The sequence below is a fragment of the Natrix helvetica genome (genome assembly GCF_964273705.1).
Source record: "Natrix helvetica genome assembly, chromosome: 15".
Taxonomy (NCBI): domain Eukaryota; kingdom Metazoa; phylum Chordata; class Lepidosauria; order Squamata; family Natricidae; genus Natrix; species Natrix helvetica.
Genome location: NC_138565.1, coordinates 4,021,954 through 4,041,739, shown reverse-complemented (window position 1 = coordinate 4,041,739; position 19,786 = coordinate 4,021,954). Strand labels below are relative to the sequence as shown.

The following is a 19,786-nucleotide window of genomic DNA, read 5'->3' as shown; positions in this document are numbered from 1 at the left end:
TGGGATTTGATGAGAGCTAAATAGCTTGAAATAGATCTATACTAGTCTCCCTTTATTTATTTATCAGCACAAATGCCACACAAATGTAACAAGGCAACATAAAAAAATTGCTTTCTGCCTCGATGGCTCCTAGGGTGAACCAATAGACAGAAAAGGGAAAATTTGAGCAGACACCCCATTCTGTTTACCTAACGTTTCACAGCTTGTGTTGTGTGAGCATTGCCCACTGTCGCAATCCAGCGAGGACAACTGTTCGTCCGATTTGCTCAGCTTCCCCATGCTGCTGTAGGGCGAGAGGCGGGGAGATTCCCCTCCATAGGACTGGCTGCCCCCCGACAGCCTCCGCTGGGGGTAGCAATCATTTTCAAATTCCTGCGGGTGGGAAGGAGAAGGAGAAAATCAACCTCTTGATAAGCAACTGATCCTGGAATTAAACAAGATGACAACACGCTTCAATCTTTCCCTTTTGGGATGGGCCAAGTGCATTTTAAGTGTCTGAATCCAGAAAGGAAGTTTTAATGTTGGAATTACGGGCAGGAGGCGATGATCTTAAAGTTGGACATATTCTCCAAGTTTGGCCCCGGAATTCTGTGCAGGTAGTCCTTGACTTACGTTATCAGAATATTCATGAACTGGCAGAGCCATGGTAACAAGGTCAGCCAATGAGGCTTATTTGGAAACAGAAACTTAAGTAAGAAATCTGGGTGTGGCTTAGCTGTATTAAGCTCTGTGTCAGGCCTGCAGCCATATTCCTTTGGATCTTTGGCCTGCCATACTTTCTATTATTCTACTATGCCGTTTCTATTGTGGGAAAATGGGAGGAGGGATTGTACCGAGTTAGATGATATGTAGCCATAACAACATTCTTTCTAGAAAGCCAAGGTCATCCTTTGTCTTTGCACCTCTGCACCTGACCAGAATTGGATGGGTGGAACTGCCAGGATGGTAGTGGGAGATTGGACCATGAGATGGACTTGTGGGTGTGGGGGCAAGATCTTGAACTTTCAACTAGGTGGGGGGAAACGGGAAGCTTTCAGATTCGGGTTTTCCCAGATGTGCCAACATGGCTCTCTTCATAAATGGGAACTTTGAGGAATCCTTTGCCTTGGACTCTGATTTAATTTGGGATGCTATTTGGAAACTTGACACTCTGAGCTCTGAATATGAAACTAGCTGGACTTGTCTGCTGATCTGAACTGAAGTGAAACTGTGCTCGGCTGTTGGAATTGTACAAATATTCTTGCATATAAAGAAGTCTCTTATTTAAACCAGTCCTGCTGAATCGGTTATTTGTGTGTGCTTTCTGGATTTGTTTCCTGCAACAAACTCTAACATTTACAACCTCAACATTTCGAGTGAGACGGCGGATAAGTGAGTTGTGCTCCATTTTGCAACCTTTCTTGCCCCGGGCGTTAAGTGAGTCTCTGCAGTTGTTAAACTAGTAACACGGTTTTTAAGTGAATCCAGTTTCCCCGTTGGCTTTGCTTATCAGACGGTCGTTCGAATTCGGATCGCGTGGCCATCGGTCTGTTGCAATGTGAAAAATGGCCGTTAGTCACTTTTTTTCAGTGTGCTGTACGGACGGTCGCTAAATGAATTGTAAGTCAAGGACTACCTGTAATAAGACTTAAAATGGACACAGCATCCTATCCTGACAGCTTCCTGGTCAGATACGGCCGCTAATTTACCTGTTTGTTGATCCCAATGGGTAAACTGGAACCACTGGTTGTTCGGCTCATGGGGGCTACGATAGCCACTCGCGTAGGAGAGGGGGCCGACTGACGTTTCTTAGGGGGCAAGGCTGGTGGAAGGCTGCGGGCAAGACGAAGAAAAATGACAATATGGTTATTGGGTGAGTTTTGCCTCAATTTCTCCTCTCCCCTTCTCTCCCTCAAGCTGGCTGCATTGATCCTCTCCTCTCCCCTTCTCTCCCTCAGGCTGGCCCCATTGATCCTCTCCTCTCCCCTTCTCTCCCTCAAGCTGGCTGCACTGATCCTCTCCTATCCCCTTCTCTCCCTCAGGCTGGTCCCACAGAGGCCTCTCCTATCTTATCCCCTTCTCTCCCTCAGTCTAACTCCTTAGCATCAGAGCGTTTTTCAGGTGGGGAGGAGGAGTAGAATGTGTAACTCCCAGCCCGCAGGCCGGATGAGTCACGTGCTGGCCATGCCCACACCCAAGTGGCAGTTGGAACAGAGTTCCTTTCAGATGGGGAGCGGGAGTAGAATGTCTACCTCCTTAGCATCAGAGCGTGTTAATAATACTATAAGAAATACTAATGCTCTGATGGTCATTTTGAAAAATCCTTTCTTAGAGAGCACCTAGAAGACAAGAGGAACATATGTGCCAAATTTCAAGTTTGTAGGCTTTATGGTTCTGGAGATTTTGTGATGATGCATGAGTGGTATTTCGCTCTTATATATATAAATATACACTAGTAAGCTTTGATCATTTACTTATAGCAGTAATCTTTTATCTTCTCACTTCTACCTCTTTTATCTAACCTCTGATAAAAAAAAAATCCCGTATTAAAAAATATTCTGATTCTTCCTTGTCTTTTATTTTTAATGTCAATCTATCCATCTCTCCATATCCCAGTATTTTTCTAATTATATTTTCATCCAAATTTTAATCACGTCACCGTGGAGAGGTTGCAAAAAAGTGTAAAAAACAGCCACAAGTCACTTTTTTCAGTGGCGTTCCAACTTTGGGCAGTGTGGTTGTAAGTTGAGGACCATGAGTATTCTGAAAACAGCCCTTCTTTAGCGCCGGGAAGCGTAAGGGTGGGATTTTGATTTTCTTACAGGTGCGTTTACCTGTTTTCAGCCACCCGGATGCAAGGAAGGGGCGGTTTCGGTGGGGCGACCTCTTCGTCTGTGGCGTCCGCCAACACTTCTGCAGTCGGAGTCAACCCGGCCGTCTTGTTGAGGATCTCCATCTCACGATCCGTCAAGGGGAGCTCCAACTGGCTGCAGAGGGGAGGAACGCGATTGAGACCCCGGGCATACATGGCGCAAGCGGCATCATGTTTGATGCAGCACTTATGGCGCCAGCCAGCCAGGGAACCTGCTGTGGGCTCAGTCCTTCTTTAAGCAAGATTGCACATTGTTCCAACTCATGCAAAAGACTTCAGCTCAGCTTTTCTGGACCTCTTGTTTCGGTTTGTTCATTTTGGGGGGGCGCGTCTCTTTGGACAAGGGACTGGGTTGGTACATAGATAGAAAGATAGATCAGTTGGGGGGGAAGGAAGGAAGGAAGGAAGGAAGGAAGGATTGTGGTGCAAAGGAGATTTGGACAGTGGGGAAGTTGGGGAGGAACAGTCCTGGGGTCTGGGGAAGGCTCTGATGAGGGCTCTGTGTCGGAGGCAGAGAGGGGACCAGAGCCATATGCAAGGAAGGAAGGAAGGAAGGAAGGAAGGAAGGAAGGAAGGAAGGAAGGGGGAGTATGTGACAGAAGACACGATATATACATAAAAAAATGGATGGATAGATGGTGATAGGTAGATGGAGGGAGGGAGATGTAGAGGAGAGAGTGCATACACTAGAAGACACGAATAGATGGATGGATGGATAAAAGAGACAAAGAGCACACTTGAAAGGATGATAGAAGAGAAAGAGAGAGCATGCAACAGAGGACATGTGGAAGGATGGATGGAGAGATGGAGAGGGAATATAAATAGATGGATAGAGAGATGATGGAGAGATAGAAGAGAGATAGAGCTAAAAGACATAGATGGATGGGGTGGAGAGATTGAAAAAGAGAGCTAGAAGACATGGATAAACAGATAAATAAATAAATATGGGTGGGTGGATAGATGGACAGAAGGCAAGAATACTTGGATGGATAACTGGATGATACTTAGATGGACGGATAATAGATTAAGCAGATAAGGAATAGGGACAGAAAGAGAGATGATATAAATGGAGGGTAGGTAGAGGAGATATTGCTAGATCAATAGACACGAATAGATGGATAACAGACGTAGAAACAGACAGATATAAAAGGAAATAAGAAAACAGAGAGCTAATTGCCAGGCACTTCAGATTCAGGCCTCCTTTTTTTCTCTCCAATGGCAAGACACTGCTGACCTTCCCTCCTTTTTATTTCTGTATCACTTCCACTTGTGCTGTCAATCATGGGGGCCACAAGGGGCAACCCATCTTAGAATGGGCCCGTCAGAAATCCATGATTACTCACCTGTCTGTTGTAGACACAGGTACGGTGGGCTTGACTGGGCTGGTGGGAGACGGGTGTTCCTGCTTCTCAATTGTCAGCTTCACCAGCTCCTGGTTATCATCAGAACACGAGAAAAAAAATTATATACTGTATTTTTGGGAGCATAAGTTGCACTCCCCCCACCCCCCTTTAAAAGAGGGTGAAAATTTGCGTGCGTCTTATACACCAAATGTAGCCAGCCCCCAGGCCCTTTGGACCTCTGTCTCCCAACAATTTGCCTCCTTGCAGAAAACAGCAAACAGCCTGTTTCAGTTTCAGCAGCCTTCTTAGCACAAGCAGCTGATTGTCGGTTGGATCCCAACGATCAGCTGCAGGGATTGCCATTGCCTATTGCCACCTCCACACGCCGCATTTTCGGCCTCCACATCCCATTTTTGGCCTCTGCGCACCCTGTTCCTGGCCTCTGCGTGCCCCATTTTCTGCCCATTTCGATCCCTTCCGCGGAGGCTTAAAACGGGATACGGAGGGCGCTGTCAATAGGCAATGGCAATCCCTGCAGCCTGAAACAGCTGATTGTCGGGAAGCCGATCCAACTGACAATCAGCTGCTTGTGCTAATCAGGCTGTGCTGAAGCTGAAATGGGCTGTTGGCTGTTTGCTGCAAGGAGGCAAATTGCTGGAAGTCAGAGGCAGATTTTTTTTCTCTTGTTTTCCTCCCCACCAGAATGGGTGCTGGTGGCTGCTACACCTTCCATCACCCATTCATCGTACAATTTAGCCTCCCGTCTCTTGATCGCCTTTGCTGGTCCTTACGCACTCGAGGAGTGAGTAACTCCGCAAAGGGTTCATGGGACACACCCATACCTTAACGCCATCCAGAACTGCCTTGATGACTCCCTTAACTGTAGTCACCACTTCTTTGTCTTCCGCGTTGATCCCTTCCAGCATCACCTGGTCAGACCATCGGATCAAATTCCCCAAACTCTGATACACGCGGCTGTAGCAGGAAGTGATGGCAGAACTGCGGAAGTGAAAGAAGAAGAGGTTAGAAGGAAGGCGAGACCCTCGCCTTCAGTTGCGAATGGTCGGAAGTCAGCGAGGCCCTGTCCCCGAACGTAAATTCCTTTCTATGGGCAAGTTCTCTCTCTTTTCCAGTTTATTTGAAGAAAGTTCGAAGAGAAAACACCAACGTAACTTAAAAAAAAAAAAAGCAAAAGAAGAAATTAACACCACAAACACACACTGAAATGAAAAAAATAAAGTGTCTTAGGAAAAAGACTAAAACATATAAACATAGAATGTTCCCTGGTTGAATGCTGATTAACATAATATAGGGTAGGTTTAAAATAGTAATGGAATGGAATAGAATAGAATAGAGTAGAATAGGAGTGGAATGGAATGGAGGAATGGAATGGAATGGAATGGAAGAGAAGAGAAGACAAGACAAGACAAGACAAGAAAATGGAATGGAAAAATTAGAATAGTAGAATAGAATAGAATAGAATAGAATAGAATAGAATAGAATAGAATAGAATAGGAGTGGAATGGAGGAATGGAATGGAAGACAAGACAAGAGAAGAAAGTGGAATGGAAAAATTAGAATAGTAGAATAGAATAGAACAGAATAGAATAACAGAGTTGAAAGGGACCTTGGAGGTCTTCTAGTCCAACCCCCTGCTTAGGCAGGAAACCCTACACCCCTTCAGACAAATGGTTCTCCAACATCTTCTTAAAAACTTCGAGTGCTGGAGCATTCCCAACTTCTAGAGGCAAGTTGTTCCACTAGTTAATTGTTCTCACTGTCAGGAATTTTCTCCTTAGTTCTAAGTTGCTTCTCTCCTTGATTAGTTTCCACCCATTGCTTCTTGTCCTGCCCTCAGGTGCTTTGGAGAATAGTTTGACTCCCTCTTCTTTGGGGCAGCCTCTGAGAGATCGGAACACGGTCTCTTTGCCAGTTGCTGATTAATTAAATACAATAAATCCAGTCTCGACTTACGACCGCAGTTGGGACTGAAACCTCTGTGGCAAAGTGATGCGGTTGTTAATGAGCCATCACCTGACTGTTCCTGATTTTATATCTGCGGTCATTAAGTGAATCTGCAATCCCATCGTAAATACATGCTAGCTTGCCAAGTGCCCAAACTGCAACAGTCGTAAGTGCGAGGACCGTCCGCAAGTCACCTTTTTCGGCACTGCCATAACTGTGGGTTGCTCGACGAATGTTAATCTGTTGAGGGCTAGCTGCATTTGTAACACCTCCTAATTTACACGAGTGTCATATTTCTGCATTTATATGCTGGCATGCAAGGCAAAGTGGCAACAGCAGATGGCAGCACTTGGCCGATCTCGGGAAGTAAGCTGACTCCCTGGATGGGAGACCATCAGGAAATTTAGGGATCAGACTAGGAAGTTGAAAAAAATATCCCCAAAGAAGGGAACAATAAACAATAAACGTATCGTGCCCAGAAAACTATACGGAGGAGAGGACACCATCTACCCAACCTTGGCTGATCTTCAGCTAAGCTGGGATAGTCCTTGGATGAGTATCTACCAGGAAACCTAAGAGTTATGAGCTAGATCAGGGGTCACCAACCTTTTGAACCTGGTTGAATAGCCCCCAAAGGGGGAAGGAAGATGGCAATGGGTCAGCAGAAGCAGGAAGGGAGAGACTAAGAAAAAAGACCTCCAAGGATGATGGAATGTCCAGAAGACATCTGTTAATATGATACATTAGGTGAAGAAAACAACGTAGACATAGAATCATAGAGCTGGAAGGGACTTAAGAGATCTTCTAAACCAACCAGCGGCTCAAGGCAGGAGTCTTACACCATCCCAGTCAAATGGTTGTCTAGTCTATTCTTGAAGACCTCCAGTGATGGAGCTCGCCAGAACTCCATTGATTAGTTGTTCCCGTTGTTTAATGGTTCTCAATATCAGAAAATTTCTCCTAACTTCTGGGTTGGAGCTTAACAAGCTTCCACCCATTGCTTCTCGTCCTGCTCAGGAGCTTTGGAGAATAAGTCCATCCCTTCTTCTTCTCTATGACCATCCCTCAAGTACTGGAAGACCATGCTCATATTCCTCCTAATATTCTCTTTTGATAGGCCAGATGTGCGTACCTAGCTCCCTCAACCGTTTCATCCTAATCTTTAGAGGAAAGGACTACCCAACAGCTACCAAATTCTCCGTCCAACCTACACAACGAGCACCTCAGTCTCTGTTGTAGATTTTGGGGGAAGGGGCTAGCCAATTAGCACCAAGCTCTCAATCCAACCTACTCAACACCTCGTGCCGTGACTCACCTCTGCTGAATCCGTGGGTCCGTCTGAACCAGAGGCAAGATGGCTTCCAGAACTTTGCTGGCGGATCCTGGCAACATCTCCAACACTTTGTTATCGATGGCCATTTTGTCCACGATGGTCTTAAAGTAACGCAGGGCACTCACTACGTCCTTCTCTTTCTCCTCCAGCCAACTCAAGTTCTGAGACAGAAAGAGTATGAGGGTTAAGGACATGCAAACTATTTTTCATCTGTTCATTCTGTTTATCCATCCATCGATCCACCTACGCATTCATTTTATATATCTATTCATAGAATAGAATAGAATTCTTTATTGGCCACGTGTGATTAGACATAAAAGGAATTTGTCTCTGGTGTATAAGCTCTCTTCATCCATCCATCCATCATTTATATCTGTCTGTCAATCTGTCTGTCCATTCCATCCAGCCATCCATCTACTCATTCTACTTATCCATCCATCCATCCATCCATCCATCCATCCATCATTTATATCCATCTGTCAATCTATCTGTCCATTCCATCCAGCCATCCACTCATTCTACCTATCCATCTATCCACCCATCCATCATTTATATCTGTCTGTCAATCTATCTGTCCATTCCATCCATCCATCTACTCATTCTACTTATCCATCCGTCCATCCATCATCCTTTATATCTGTCTGTCAATCTATCTGTCCATTCCATCCATCTGCCTCAAGCCCATCCAACCACCTACTTACCCACCCACCCATCCATCCATTTCCCCAGTAGATCAGTGGCTTGCAGCGTGTTCTGGTACAGCCTTAGCAGAAGCAAGAAACAGACTCCTTGTCATGAAAAATCCCTCTTTATTTACCTCTTCTGAATTAATTGCATCCACCCACCAAAAGGTCCAGGCAATAGTCCTTCAAGGAGTTAACTGCAGTACAGACCTTATCAGTTCCTTGGGATAATTGCAAGGCTGAGAGCTCCCACCCGAAAGGCTGCAAATCAAGTTCTAGCAACAAGTTTTTCTGGCACAAAACACAATGAGCAAAATCTTCAGAAATACGAACTGTTGTTTCCTACGACAGTCACTCTGATTTCCTTCTATTTATTCCCCAGCCAGGGAAGGGCCATTCAGCATCCACGTTTGCTTTGCTTCCCGAGTGGACTCCTTGTCCTCTGTTGTTCACCTCTTCTAAAAACTCTGTGCCTATGTGCATCTGGAACAGGCCCCAGCTGTTCTTCCTCCTCACTCATCTCAACCTCCAAAGGTGCTAATCCGGCGGCTGGGAAATGTCGGACGGCCCTGGTTCTATCTCTGCATCTGACACCTCATCAGAGCCTTCCCCAGACTCTAGCACTGGCCCAGGTTCCGCCCCAACCTCTTCATTGTCAGAATCTGCCGCCAGCTCTGCTGGCCGCTGGCGGGTCACAACACTGTGCGATCTGCACCCTCCTTTACAATCCACACTGATTTTCAGGTGAAGAAAGAGGTCACGATATTCTAACGGCCTGTGCAAATAGCACACAACCGACGGCACAAATCTCATGCCTTTTGTGTCTGGCTGGGAGAGAGTAGTAGCTGCGTGTCCTAGAACAACCCCAGTCTAGGGAGAACGGATGGAGGAAATTGCAAAGAATGATCTGGCTCCTGGCCCCGTGTTCAACAAAGAGACAGGTGTCAAGAAAGGCTGACAAAATAGTTTCCTCTCCAGCCAGCGCTCTGAGGTAAGCCAGGGCAGGAAACATCACCAGATAGCTAATTTTATTTTATTTTATTTCCAGATTACGTGAGCAGAACCTTGCAAGTTTGAAAGCACATTTCTCCGCCTGTACTTTCTGCAGCCCAATGTTCTGAGCTAGACTTCCCCAAAAAGCACGAGGCAGAGTCCTGGTCCCGACAAAACCCCTTTTATTAAATGAATGTGAATTCCTCTCATTTCCCTTCAGCAGTCTTTCAAAGGAGTATTTATGACCACAGACCTTATCTAGCTTGGGAAGCTTAAGGCCACAGGTGGATGATGAATGGCCCCTCCCAGAGGAAATAAAAGAGGAGCGAAAGGGAAGTGGAGTTTGCAGGAGACCATTAGTTCGCTTCATTGGTTCGTGACTCTCCGAGACTCCTGGCCAAGTTCTGCAGAAATCGGCCTGGCAGCTCTCCAAGCAAGATAAGGTCTGTGACCGTAAATCCTCCTTTGAAAGACTTTGCTGGATGTGAATGAGCAGAATTCAGTTAATTAATAAAAGGGGTTTTTGTCAGGACCAGGAGTTTGCTTCATGCTCTTGGGAAGCCTCAGTCAGAACGAGTGGCCTCAATGACTCTCAGAAAGAGCACTAACGACCGGCAATAAATCCTTCCATCCTCCACTGTTCAAGAAGAACTGAAGAAGCTTCTCAAATGAAAAGTGAAATGTCTTTTTTAAAAAAAGAAAGGCAAGGAATATAAATCCTTCCATCTTCCACCGTTCAGTCAGAAGCAAAGAAGATCCTTGGATGAGAAGCGAAACATTTAACGTTCTCTTAACGACTGTGGTGTTTGCTTAACAGCCATGTTTGCTTAATGACAGTGGCGTTCACTTAACGACTGCTGCAAAAAAAAAAGATCATAAAAACCAGGTGGGGTCAGGTGACGATCTGTTTAATGACCGCCATGGCTTAAAAAAACATATTACCAGGCTCAATAATATGTCGTTAAGTGGAGGACTCACTGCACTTGCCAGGTGCCCCTCAACTAATCCGCTCAGGAAGGCCTCCTTCTTACCTTGTTCACAACCTTTTCGGGGGATTTCACCACTAGGTCAAGCTGCTTTCCTTTCTTCGATGGCGTCCTTTTGATTTTGGGCGAGTGGAATTTGTCCTTTAGCTTCATGGTGAACGAAGAGAGATGAGAACGCTGAGAATCTAGCAAAAAAAACCAGAAAATCACGGTAAATAAATCGCAGCAAACAACCCAGGAACCATGCACAAACAAGCCAGGATGTGGCCTGACATCTGGGAGCATCAAGGTTAAGCAGGTGGGTTTATGACAACCACAATCCTGCCCTTTTCTCACAACAAACTCCACCTGATTTACCGGATGCTGAAATGCATCTATCACAATTCTTTAAAACAGCTACTTCCTTTCCTAAACATGCTTTTTTTTCTCCCAAGAGGTAAATGGACTTTCTGGTTTTTCTGGAGGAGGAGGAGGAGGAGGAGGAGGAGGAGGAGGAGGAGGAGATCTGTGGGGTCCTTGGTGCTCTCTGAGCTTGGTGGTTTTCTTGCAGACGTTTCATTACCCAACTAGGTAACATCATCAATGCTAGAATGGGGTTTAGAGAGAGGTGGAGGAGCAGGAGGAAGGCATGGAGAAGGAAGAGAACTGTGGGGTCCTTGGTGCTCTCTGAGCTTGGTGATTTTCTTGCAGACGTTTCATTACCCAATTAGGTAACATCATCAGGGTTAGAAAGGAGTGAGGTATGTGGAATGGAGGAGGAGGAGGAGGAGGATTATGGGGTCCTTGGTACTCTCTGAGCTTGCTTAAAAATTGGATGCAACTCACTTAACGTCGCTTAGCCCTGGAAATTCTCTTCATAACACTACCTGCCATTATTTCTACCTTCAAGTAGATGGGATAACCCAGGATGTCGAATGTCCCAAAGACTTCAACTCCCAGTGATGGATCCTATCAGATCTCCCCTCTCTTCAGCTCTTCGGGGTTTTCAGAAGTGAGCTTCCAGCATACACATATGGCTAAAGGCTGCGTGTGCCTTGCCCAGCTGCCTTTACACAATCTCCAAGGGTTTGAGTCACGGCTTTCCCTAGGATCTAACGTTTGCTTCGCCCTGAGCCAACACGGGGCGTCAAAATCTCAGGAAAGGATGGGTGGAAAATCAGCTGTTGATTTCCAGAGAAAAGGACTGGAGGAGGGGGGTGGGGGGAAAGTGAGGGGAGAAAGAGAGGAGAAGGGATTCGAAGCGGTTTGCCTCCGACCGCTGCCACCCATCATTTCTAGCTAACATTTTGACGTCTGGTTGGGTACAAGTCTGTGGAATCCTTCCAGTAAACAAGTGATGCCAGAATATTACGCCCATTGGAGGGAGGCTGCTGGGAAGTCACTGGATGAATTAATGGGCACGAGAGAGTGGGGAGAGGGAGGGAAAGGAGAAAAGGAAAGAGGGAGAGAAGGATCAGAGAAGGAAGGAAGGAAAGGGAAAAGAAGGAAAAAGAAAGAAAAGAAAAAGAAAGAAGGGAATGGAAAGAAGAGTAAGAGAAAAGGAGAAAAGGAAATAAAGATGAGAGAGACAAAGAAAGAAAGAAAGAAAGAAAGAAAGAAAGAAAGAAAGAAAGAAAGAAAGAAAGAAAGAAGCAAAGAGAGAAAGAAGGGAAGGGAGGGAGGGAAGGAAGGAGAAAATAAGGAAAGAGAAATGGAAGGGAAAAGGAAGGAGACAAAAGGAGAAAAGGAAAGAAAGATGAAAGAAAGAAAAGAAAGAAGCAAAGAGAGAAATAAAGGAAGGGAGGGAGGGAAAGGAGAAAAGGAAAGAGGGAGAGAAGGATTAGAGAAGGAAGGAAGGAAAGGGAAAAGAAGGAAAAAGGAAGAAAAGAAAAAGAAAGAAGGGAGTGGAAAGAAGGGTGAGAGAAAAGGAGAAAAGGAAAGAAAGATGAGAGAGAGAGAGAAAGAAGCGAAGAGAGAAATAAGAGAAAGGAGGGAAGGAAGGAAGAAGAAAATAAGGAAAGAGAAAGGGAAGGGAAAAGGAAGGAGGGAAAAGAGAAAAGGAAAGAAAGAGGAGAGAAGAAGGAGGAGAGAGATTGGAGAAATGAATGAAAATGAAGGAAGGAAGGAAGGTAATTCAACAACATCGTCCCCCTAAGGATTAAGGTTTGAATTAATAATAAATTGTCTGGGCTGGCAATTGCATTGATTTCTGAAATTTATACACAGCTTCAAAAGGCCCACGAGAACGTTTAAAGAAGAAAATTGACAAACTGTGGATCAGGAATACAAACTGAAAAATTTTATCAATATTCAGAATCCGATTAACAGAGTTGGATGGGACCTTGTAGATCATCTAGTCCAACCCCCTGACGCAGTTCTTTTCAACTCTTTGTCCAAAAGAGGACCTTCTTTTGGACAAAGGTTGGCGGCTTTCAAACAAATCTTTTAAAAAGAAAACATCTAACTTTTGAGGGTTTAGTAGCGTAGATTGTACGGATTTCCTGCCTGGAATGAATAGGAAATTATACTGTCATATGAGGAGAATGAGGTTGTGGAGAACACAGAAAGGTCAATTGGATTGTTCATCTCGGGCCTTTTAATGGGTTGGACCACATGTTGAAAATGCTTGAGGGGACGTGGTCAACCTCATTGGAAGTCCTGCTTTGATTCCTGGAGCTTGAAGCTTATCTGGGAGGTCAAAGAAGGCAACCATGGGCTACGTTGACCATCAAGTGACCCAGAGAAGGCAACTGTGGGCTACAATGACCATCAAGTGATCCAGAGAAGGCAACCATGGGCTACGTTGACCATCGAGTGACCCAGAAAAGGCAACCATGGGTTACGTTGACCATCAAGTGACCCAAAGAAGGCAACCATGGGCTATGTTGACCATCAAGTGAGGGAAGTGGGAGTGAAATGTGAGGAAAGTGGGAATGAGAGGAAGAAAGGAAAAAGAAGGGAGGGAGGGAGGTGGGAAGGAGAGGAAGGAAGGAGATGGAAATGTGAGGAAAGTGGGAATGAGAGGAAGAAAGGAAAAAGAAGGGAGGGACGGAAGGAGGAAGGAGGGAGGGAAGTGGGAGTGAAATGTGAGGAAAGTGGGAATGAGAGGAAGAAAGGAAAAAGAAGGGAGGGAGGGAGGAGGAAGGAAGTGGGAACGAGAGGAAAGGAGATGGAAATGTGAGGAAAGTGGGAATGAGAGGAGCGAGGGAGGAAAGAAGGAAGGAAGGAAGAATGGAAGGAGATCAGAATGGGAGGGAGGGAGGGAGGAAGATAGTTCAAAGATAGGGAAAAGAAGTCAAACCAAGCAATTGACACCAGGAATGCTTTGCCTGGAGACATGAAGATGGACCGGAGATGTGATCAACATAAGAGCCATGAGTAAAACCAGGTTGATGGAGAACATCAGCCTGTCAATCAGCATATATCCCAAGCGTGTCCTCTGGGGAAAGTCTGACTGAGGAGCAAAGGTAAACCACAGAAGGTGACGCAGGTACTTAAGAATGAAGTGCCTACAGGGGTTTGGAGAACAAGCACCAGCTTGGAGAGACACACCTTCCCGAAAACTTGAAAAGCAACGCCTGGAGCTGAATCTGGTTAAGAATCTGGGCATGGCTAATCTAGGGAAGAGAAGGACCAGGGGAGACAGGAGAGCAGCCTTCCAATATTTGAGGGGCTGCCACAGAGAGGAGGAAGGGGGTCAAGCTATTCTCCAAAGCCCCTGAAGGCCAGACAAGGAATAATGGATGGAAACTGACCAAGGAGAGATTTAACTAGAAAAAAAGGAGAAATGTTATTTCTGGCAGTGGGAACAATCAACAGAAGTTGCCTTCAGAAGTTGTGGGAGCTTCATCCCTGGAAGCTTTCAAGAAGATACTGGACTGCCGTCGGTCAGAAATGGTGTAAGGTCTCCTGCTTGGGTGGGGTTGGACTAGATGACCTACAAGGTCCCTTTCCAACGCTTGTGATTCTGTAAGAATCGCTCCACATCCACCCGAGAGGCAGGCAAAGGAAGAGAGGAAAGGAAGGAAGGAAAGGAAATCTTGCGCTTTTTGAAGTTGGATCACATTCTCCGCTTCGGAGGACTCTTCATTGTCTTGGAAAACAAAGCCTTGATGTCACGATCTGGGATTTCTATAATGAAGCCCCCTGTTGCCAGGGGCTGTTTACCTGTTGCCGAGGCAACGGGGGATGATGTCATCGGTCCCTTTGAATGGAAAAACACACACGCACGCACACACACACGGTGGGGAGGAGGGGAGGAAGAGTAGCTTTGGAGAAGAGCAAACTGCATCCTACCAAAAGTCTCTGGTTGTGGGAGCTTCACCCCGGGAAGCTTTCAAGAAGAGACTGGACTGCCATCTGTCAGAAATGGTGTAGAGTCTCCTGCTTGGGCGGGGGGGGGGGGTTGGACTAGGTGACCTACAAGGTCCCTTCCAACTCTGATAATCTGTAATCTGATCTAAAGCACTACACAAATCAGAATTCTTGAACAAGAGGAACTGGTCACCGGATCTTAGCATGTCCCTTTCCGCGCGATTGTACGATGGAGCCCAAGATGCCCGGCAATGGGGATTTGTTGGCACGCCTGTTAGGCTAGAAGCTAGCCATGGTTAAGAAGAAATTTAGCCCATGGTCGGAATGCAAATTAAGATTTACTGCTCTGTTACTGTCTCTCTCTCTCTCCACTGAGTGTGGTTGAACATTAAATCACTCCTGATGGAACACAACATAACTCACCATCTAAGGAGGTTGTAGGTTGTCTCTGCTTTGGATGTGGCTCCTTCCCATATTTGGGTGATGTGCTTGGAACTGGGAAGTCATTTGGAAACACTGGGAGGAGGAGGAGGAAGAGGAAGAGGACTTCTATAGCCTGTAAGATGAGTTCTTCGGTCTCCCAAGACTGATGCCACCTGCCAATGTGAGTCCCTCAACAAAGCTCATACTATCTGGCGATACAACAGCTTCCCACCGATCCCATCGAGGAGCAGTTTTCCCAAACTTGGGGACTTTAAGATGGGTGGACTTCAACTCCCAGAATTCCCCAGCCAGAATACTTGGGAGTCGAAGTCCACTCCTCTTTGAAAATCACTGCCCAAGATGGCTTCCAAGCTCTGTCTCAACGCTTCTGTTGCAACATCTTTCCAATTCTATATTTTTCTCTGATTTCTCTGCTTTGTAGGCTAAAATAAACGACAGTCTGTAGTAATCTTATGATCTCCAGACAGACCAGCAACTCATTAGCCATCGGTAACTGACTGAGTAATGCTTTCTTTGGAAGCAGAGTTAGCAGTCATTAACTAACACACACACACACACACAAAATAAACTACCATATTTTTCGGAGTATAAGACGCGCCAAGATTTTGAAGAGGCAAATTAAAAAAAGGGGGTTTTGCCCTCTGCAGACCTCCCAAAACAGCTCATTTTTCGTGAAAACAGGCCCGTTTTTTTGTAAGAAAAAGAAAAAGAAAAGAAAAAAAGAGGATGCATAGCCTTCAGGAGGCTTTTTTAAAAGAGAGAGAGAGAGAGAAAGAGAGGGAGAGAGAGAAGGTAGAAAGAGAGAGAAAGGGAGAGAAAGAAAAGAGAGAGGAAAAAAAGACAAGAGAGTGAAAGATAAAAGAGAAACAGGGAGAGGGAGAAACAGTGAAAGGCAGAATGCTTATCCTTAAGAAATTCTTCGCCTCGAATTCACAAAACAAACCCAAAAGCGACAGCTGTTGCGTGTCATTGCCAGCCAGTCAAGGCGGGGGCCACTTCCGTTTGATGCTAAGGATGTTTTTTCCCCTCCTCCCTCTCTCTCTCTCTCTCTCTCTCTCTCTCTCTTTCTCTTCACTTCCATTCAGCTCAAACTCACAGAAACCAGCTGTTTTGGGGCAAAAAAAAAAAACAAAATCCGAAAGAGCTTCCAACTTCTTAAAAATAACACAAGGCAGAAGTTGTGGTTTTGGGAGGCGACGCCCTCCCCTTCAAACAATTCCCCCGCCTCCCAGCGGGTTTAAGAGTTCTCCCACTGGTCCTCCTCCCTTTCAAAGGGAGGCTCTGGAGATCCACAATAAGCAGCCGGCGAAGAATAAAGGAAAAGGAAATGTTTGGGGGGAAAAAAATTCCCAGGCTGAGAAGACATCCTGAAATCTCTCCAAGCCGACGTGTATTTTTTCCAAGGGAGAAAAAGCCACTTCCTCCTGCCTTGGCAACCGGAGAGAAAATGTCCTGCCATTCATCGGTGGGACAACTTGCCTCCAGAAGTTGTGGGTACTCCATCATTCCTGGAGATTTTCAAGAGGAAGTTGGACACTCACTTGTCCAGAATAGGATAGGGCAGGGGGTCGGCAACCTTAAACACTCAGAGAGCCATTTGGACCCGTTTCCCACAGAAAAGAAAACACCGGGAGCCTAACCGGAAGCCCCCTGTTCAATTCTGCAGCTGACCGGAAGTTCGATTCCCCCACCATAGAGTCTCCTCCTAGTGCGACATACTTTTTCCTCTACCTGTCATAACCGAAAGCTCTATCAATTGTGGAGACAACTGGAAAACCCTCCCCTCGCCATAGAAGATCAGCTGGGAGTTCTAGTCTCACCTTGGCTATGAAAGCCAGCTGGGTGAATTAAGGGAAATCACCAGGAGATAATAATAATAATAATAATAATAATAAATATTTATTTCTTAGCCGCACCCTCTCCCGAAGGACTTGGGGCGGCGTACAACAAACATATGAAATAAATATGTAAACAAGACAAACATATAACGGGGACATATACGGAGACATACACAAGGAGGAGGTCGGCTGAGTAAAAAACAATTAAAATACAGTGTTTAAAACCCCTAAATAATTAAATATAATTAAAATACCCAGTTAAAAACCCGTCAGGAGCGATATGGTTAGATCAAAGTTGAGCCAGGCCAGCTACTTGAAATAGGTTGGATGGGAGTTCTAGTCTCCTCTTAGGCACAAAACCCAGCAGAGTGACTTTGGGCAACACGCAAACACATACACAAAGGCACAACCTGTGTTTCTTCTGGAACAGTACAAAAACAGAAGGGCACAACTGAACAACCTGTGACCTATAGCTTTAGCGCCCCGATGACAAATCTTGTTAATTTTCCAAGCATCATTATAAACATCATTAACTGCTGATCCCTTAGTCATCATCCATTTCCCTTCCTCACAATTGTCTTACAAGCTTGCAAAACTTTTGCAAATACAGCTATTCCCCTTACGACCACAACGGAGACCCACATTTCTGTTGCTAAGTGAGACGCTGGTAAAGTCAACGTTGCCCTATATATATATATATTTTACGGCCTTTCTCGCGGCAGTCGTTAAGCCAGTAAAATGGTTACGTGAATCCAGATTCTCCAGTGTTTGTCAGAGGCAAAACTCACAAGCGTAAAAAGGGGTCAAACATCCCTTTTCCCAGGGACGTTGCCACTTTGAACGGTCATTAAGTGAGATCTGCTCGGAATTCCACCTGAAATTTAGAATAAAGAGAATGTATATTGAATCATTCGTGTATTAACGGCGGCTAGAATTGTATTTGCACAACATTGCAAAAGTGCAGAGATCCCTATTGATGAGAAGGTGATCAGGGAAATATTAGAATGTGCAGAAATGAACAGATTAGCATTAGCAGTTAAAAAGAAAGAGCAAACTGAATATTATATGATTTGGGAAGTATTTTACCAATGGTTGGAGAATTTTAAAAAAGGAGCTTGGAAATGAAGAAGGCTAAAAAAATAAATAGAAAATATATTAAGGCAGAGATAGAAATAAGATGAAAAGTATTTGTATGTTTGTGGTGGGAATAATGATCTTTAAAGTTGCTATGATATCATTGCTAGAAGATATTAAGAAGAAAAAGGGAGACTTTTATAATGTTTAAATGCTTCATATATTATAATGCTAAGCTTAGGGAAATAACGTTAATATGAATGTAAAAATGTGGCAAATGAGTTGCAAAGAAATGTTTATACCCAGACGACACACCGCATAAGGAAAGATGGAATGTTTATTTTTGTAATTGAGAAATAATAAAATGCTTTATAACAAAACAACACAAAAGTGAGCTCTGGTAAGCTGAGGGCTACTTGTATAATACATACAAACACACACAAGGTGATTGTGGAGATGTAGATATAGATACGACTCGGATAAATAAAAAGACGAAGGGAACAGATGAAGTGAAGACAGAGGTCCATGAAAGCCCCCAGAGCTTCCCATGCAAATGACAGAGATGATAACAGAATTACAGAGTGGGAAGGGACCTTGGAGGTCCTCTAGTCCAGCGGTCACCAACTGGTGGTCCGTGGACCACTGGTGGCTCATAAAATTATTTTAGTGGTCCGCAGAAAAAGGATTTGCATTTTGTATATTGCACTAAATCAGGAGTCCTCAAACTACGGCACCTGGGATGGATACGTGCAATGAACGCTTGTGTTGCAGCAGAGAGTCTCCCCCTTCGGGGTCTTTTTTGTGAGGGTCGTAGGGGGGAAGAAATTCCGACTTGGGGTCTGCTTCGGCCTCCTGGTGGGGGGCTCTGGGCGAAGGCTGGAGGGAAGAGCCACTGGTGGCAAAGAGCCGGAGGGCCTCGTTCCAGTGGGACTGCATCATGGCCTGGAACTGGGCCTGGCTAGTTTGATGAAAAGAAGGACTAGGGGAGACTTGATAGCAGTCTTCCAATATCTCAGAAGCTGCCACAAAGAAGAGGGAGTCAAGCTATTCTCCAAGGCACCTGAGGGCAGAACAAGAAGCAATGGGTGGAAACTCATCAAGGAGAGAAGCAACTTAGAACGGAGGAGAAATTTCCTGATAGTTAGAACAATTAATCAGTGGAACAGCTTGCCTCCAGAAGTTGTAAATTCTCCAACACTGGAAGTTTTCAAGATGTTGGATAACTATTTATCTGAAGTGGTGTAGGGTTATCTGCCTAAGCAGGGGGTTGGACTAGAAGACCTCCAAGGTCCCTTCCAACTCTGTTATTCTATTCTATTCTATTATTCTATTCTCTAATTCTATATTCTATTTTATAATTCTATAATTCTATTCTATTCTATTCTATTCTATTCTATTATTCTATTCTATTCTTCTCTGTGGCAGTCCCAATATCATGTCATCCCTAGTCCTTCTCTACTTAGACAAACAAAGAGATCTTCAAAATTTTGGGTAATCAAAGGGTACCAGAAACAAGAAGGAAGAAGATGACTTTAGGTGTGAATTTTCTCAGAAAGGACCACTAAGTGTTACATTCGCATGAATGAGTAAGTTCTTTCATTTTAATCTTGGTTGGCTTGGTAGCTCTACGGGAGGCTGCATCAACCCTGGCATAATAAATTATTGTTGCAGTTGTCGTCATAAGATATTGGATGGTGTTTTAGTTTAATTTTATGTATTTAATTTGTATCCTGCCTTTATTATTTTTACTTCAAGGTGGCAAACAGGAGTTTTGCCTTCTATCCCTGAAGTAGCTTGTCTCTGTCTGGGAGGAAACATAAATAACATCGCTTAACGGTTTCCAATTCAAACCGAGGGCTCCATAAACTCAACCAGATGATCGCTTGGCTGGTGGAAAAGGACAGAATGCCTTCTTTTAAAAGCACTCAAAAATCCCCAAAGCATCACTGTAGCAAAAATAAAATAAAATAATTCCAATTTCAA

General features: G+C 44.8%; 1 protein-coding gene across 5 annotated transcripts in view; it reads right to left on the bottom strand.

Moving 5' to 3' along the window:
- The window catches only part of RAPGEF1 (Rap guanine nucleotide exchange factor 1), a gene marked incomplete at its 3' end in the record, with an annotated part of 44,552 nt that overhangs the window by 19,184 nt on the left and 5,582 nt on the right, over positions 1-19,786 (bottom strand). For all 5 annotated transcript variants that reach the window (XM_081967231.1, XM_081967227.1, XM_081967228.1 and 2 more), the window contains exons 2-8: positions 10,200-10,339; positions 7,475-7,653; positions 5,037-5,193; positions 4,195-4,283; positions 2,814-2,966; positions 1,689-1,812; positions 189-372 (exon numbers count right to left, since the gene is read on the bottom strand). In XM_081967231.1, the coding sequence (XP_081823357.1) occupies positions 189-372; positions 1,689-1,812; positions 2,814-2,966; positions 4,195-4,283; positions 5,037-5,193; positions 7,475-7,653; positions 10,200-10,339 (1,026 nt within the window). The remainder of the gene's footprint in view (positions 1-188; positions 373-1,688; positions 1,813-2,813; positions 2,967-4,194; positions 4,284-5,036; positions 5,194-7,474; positions 7,654-10,199; positions 10,340-19,786) is intronic.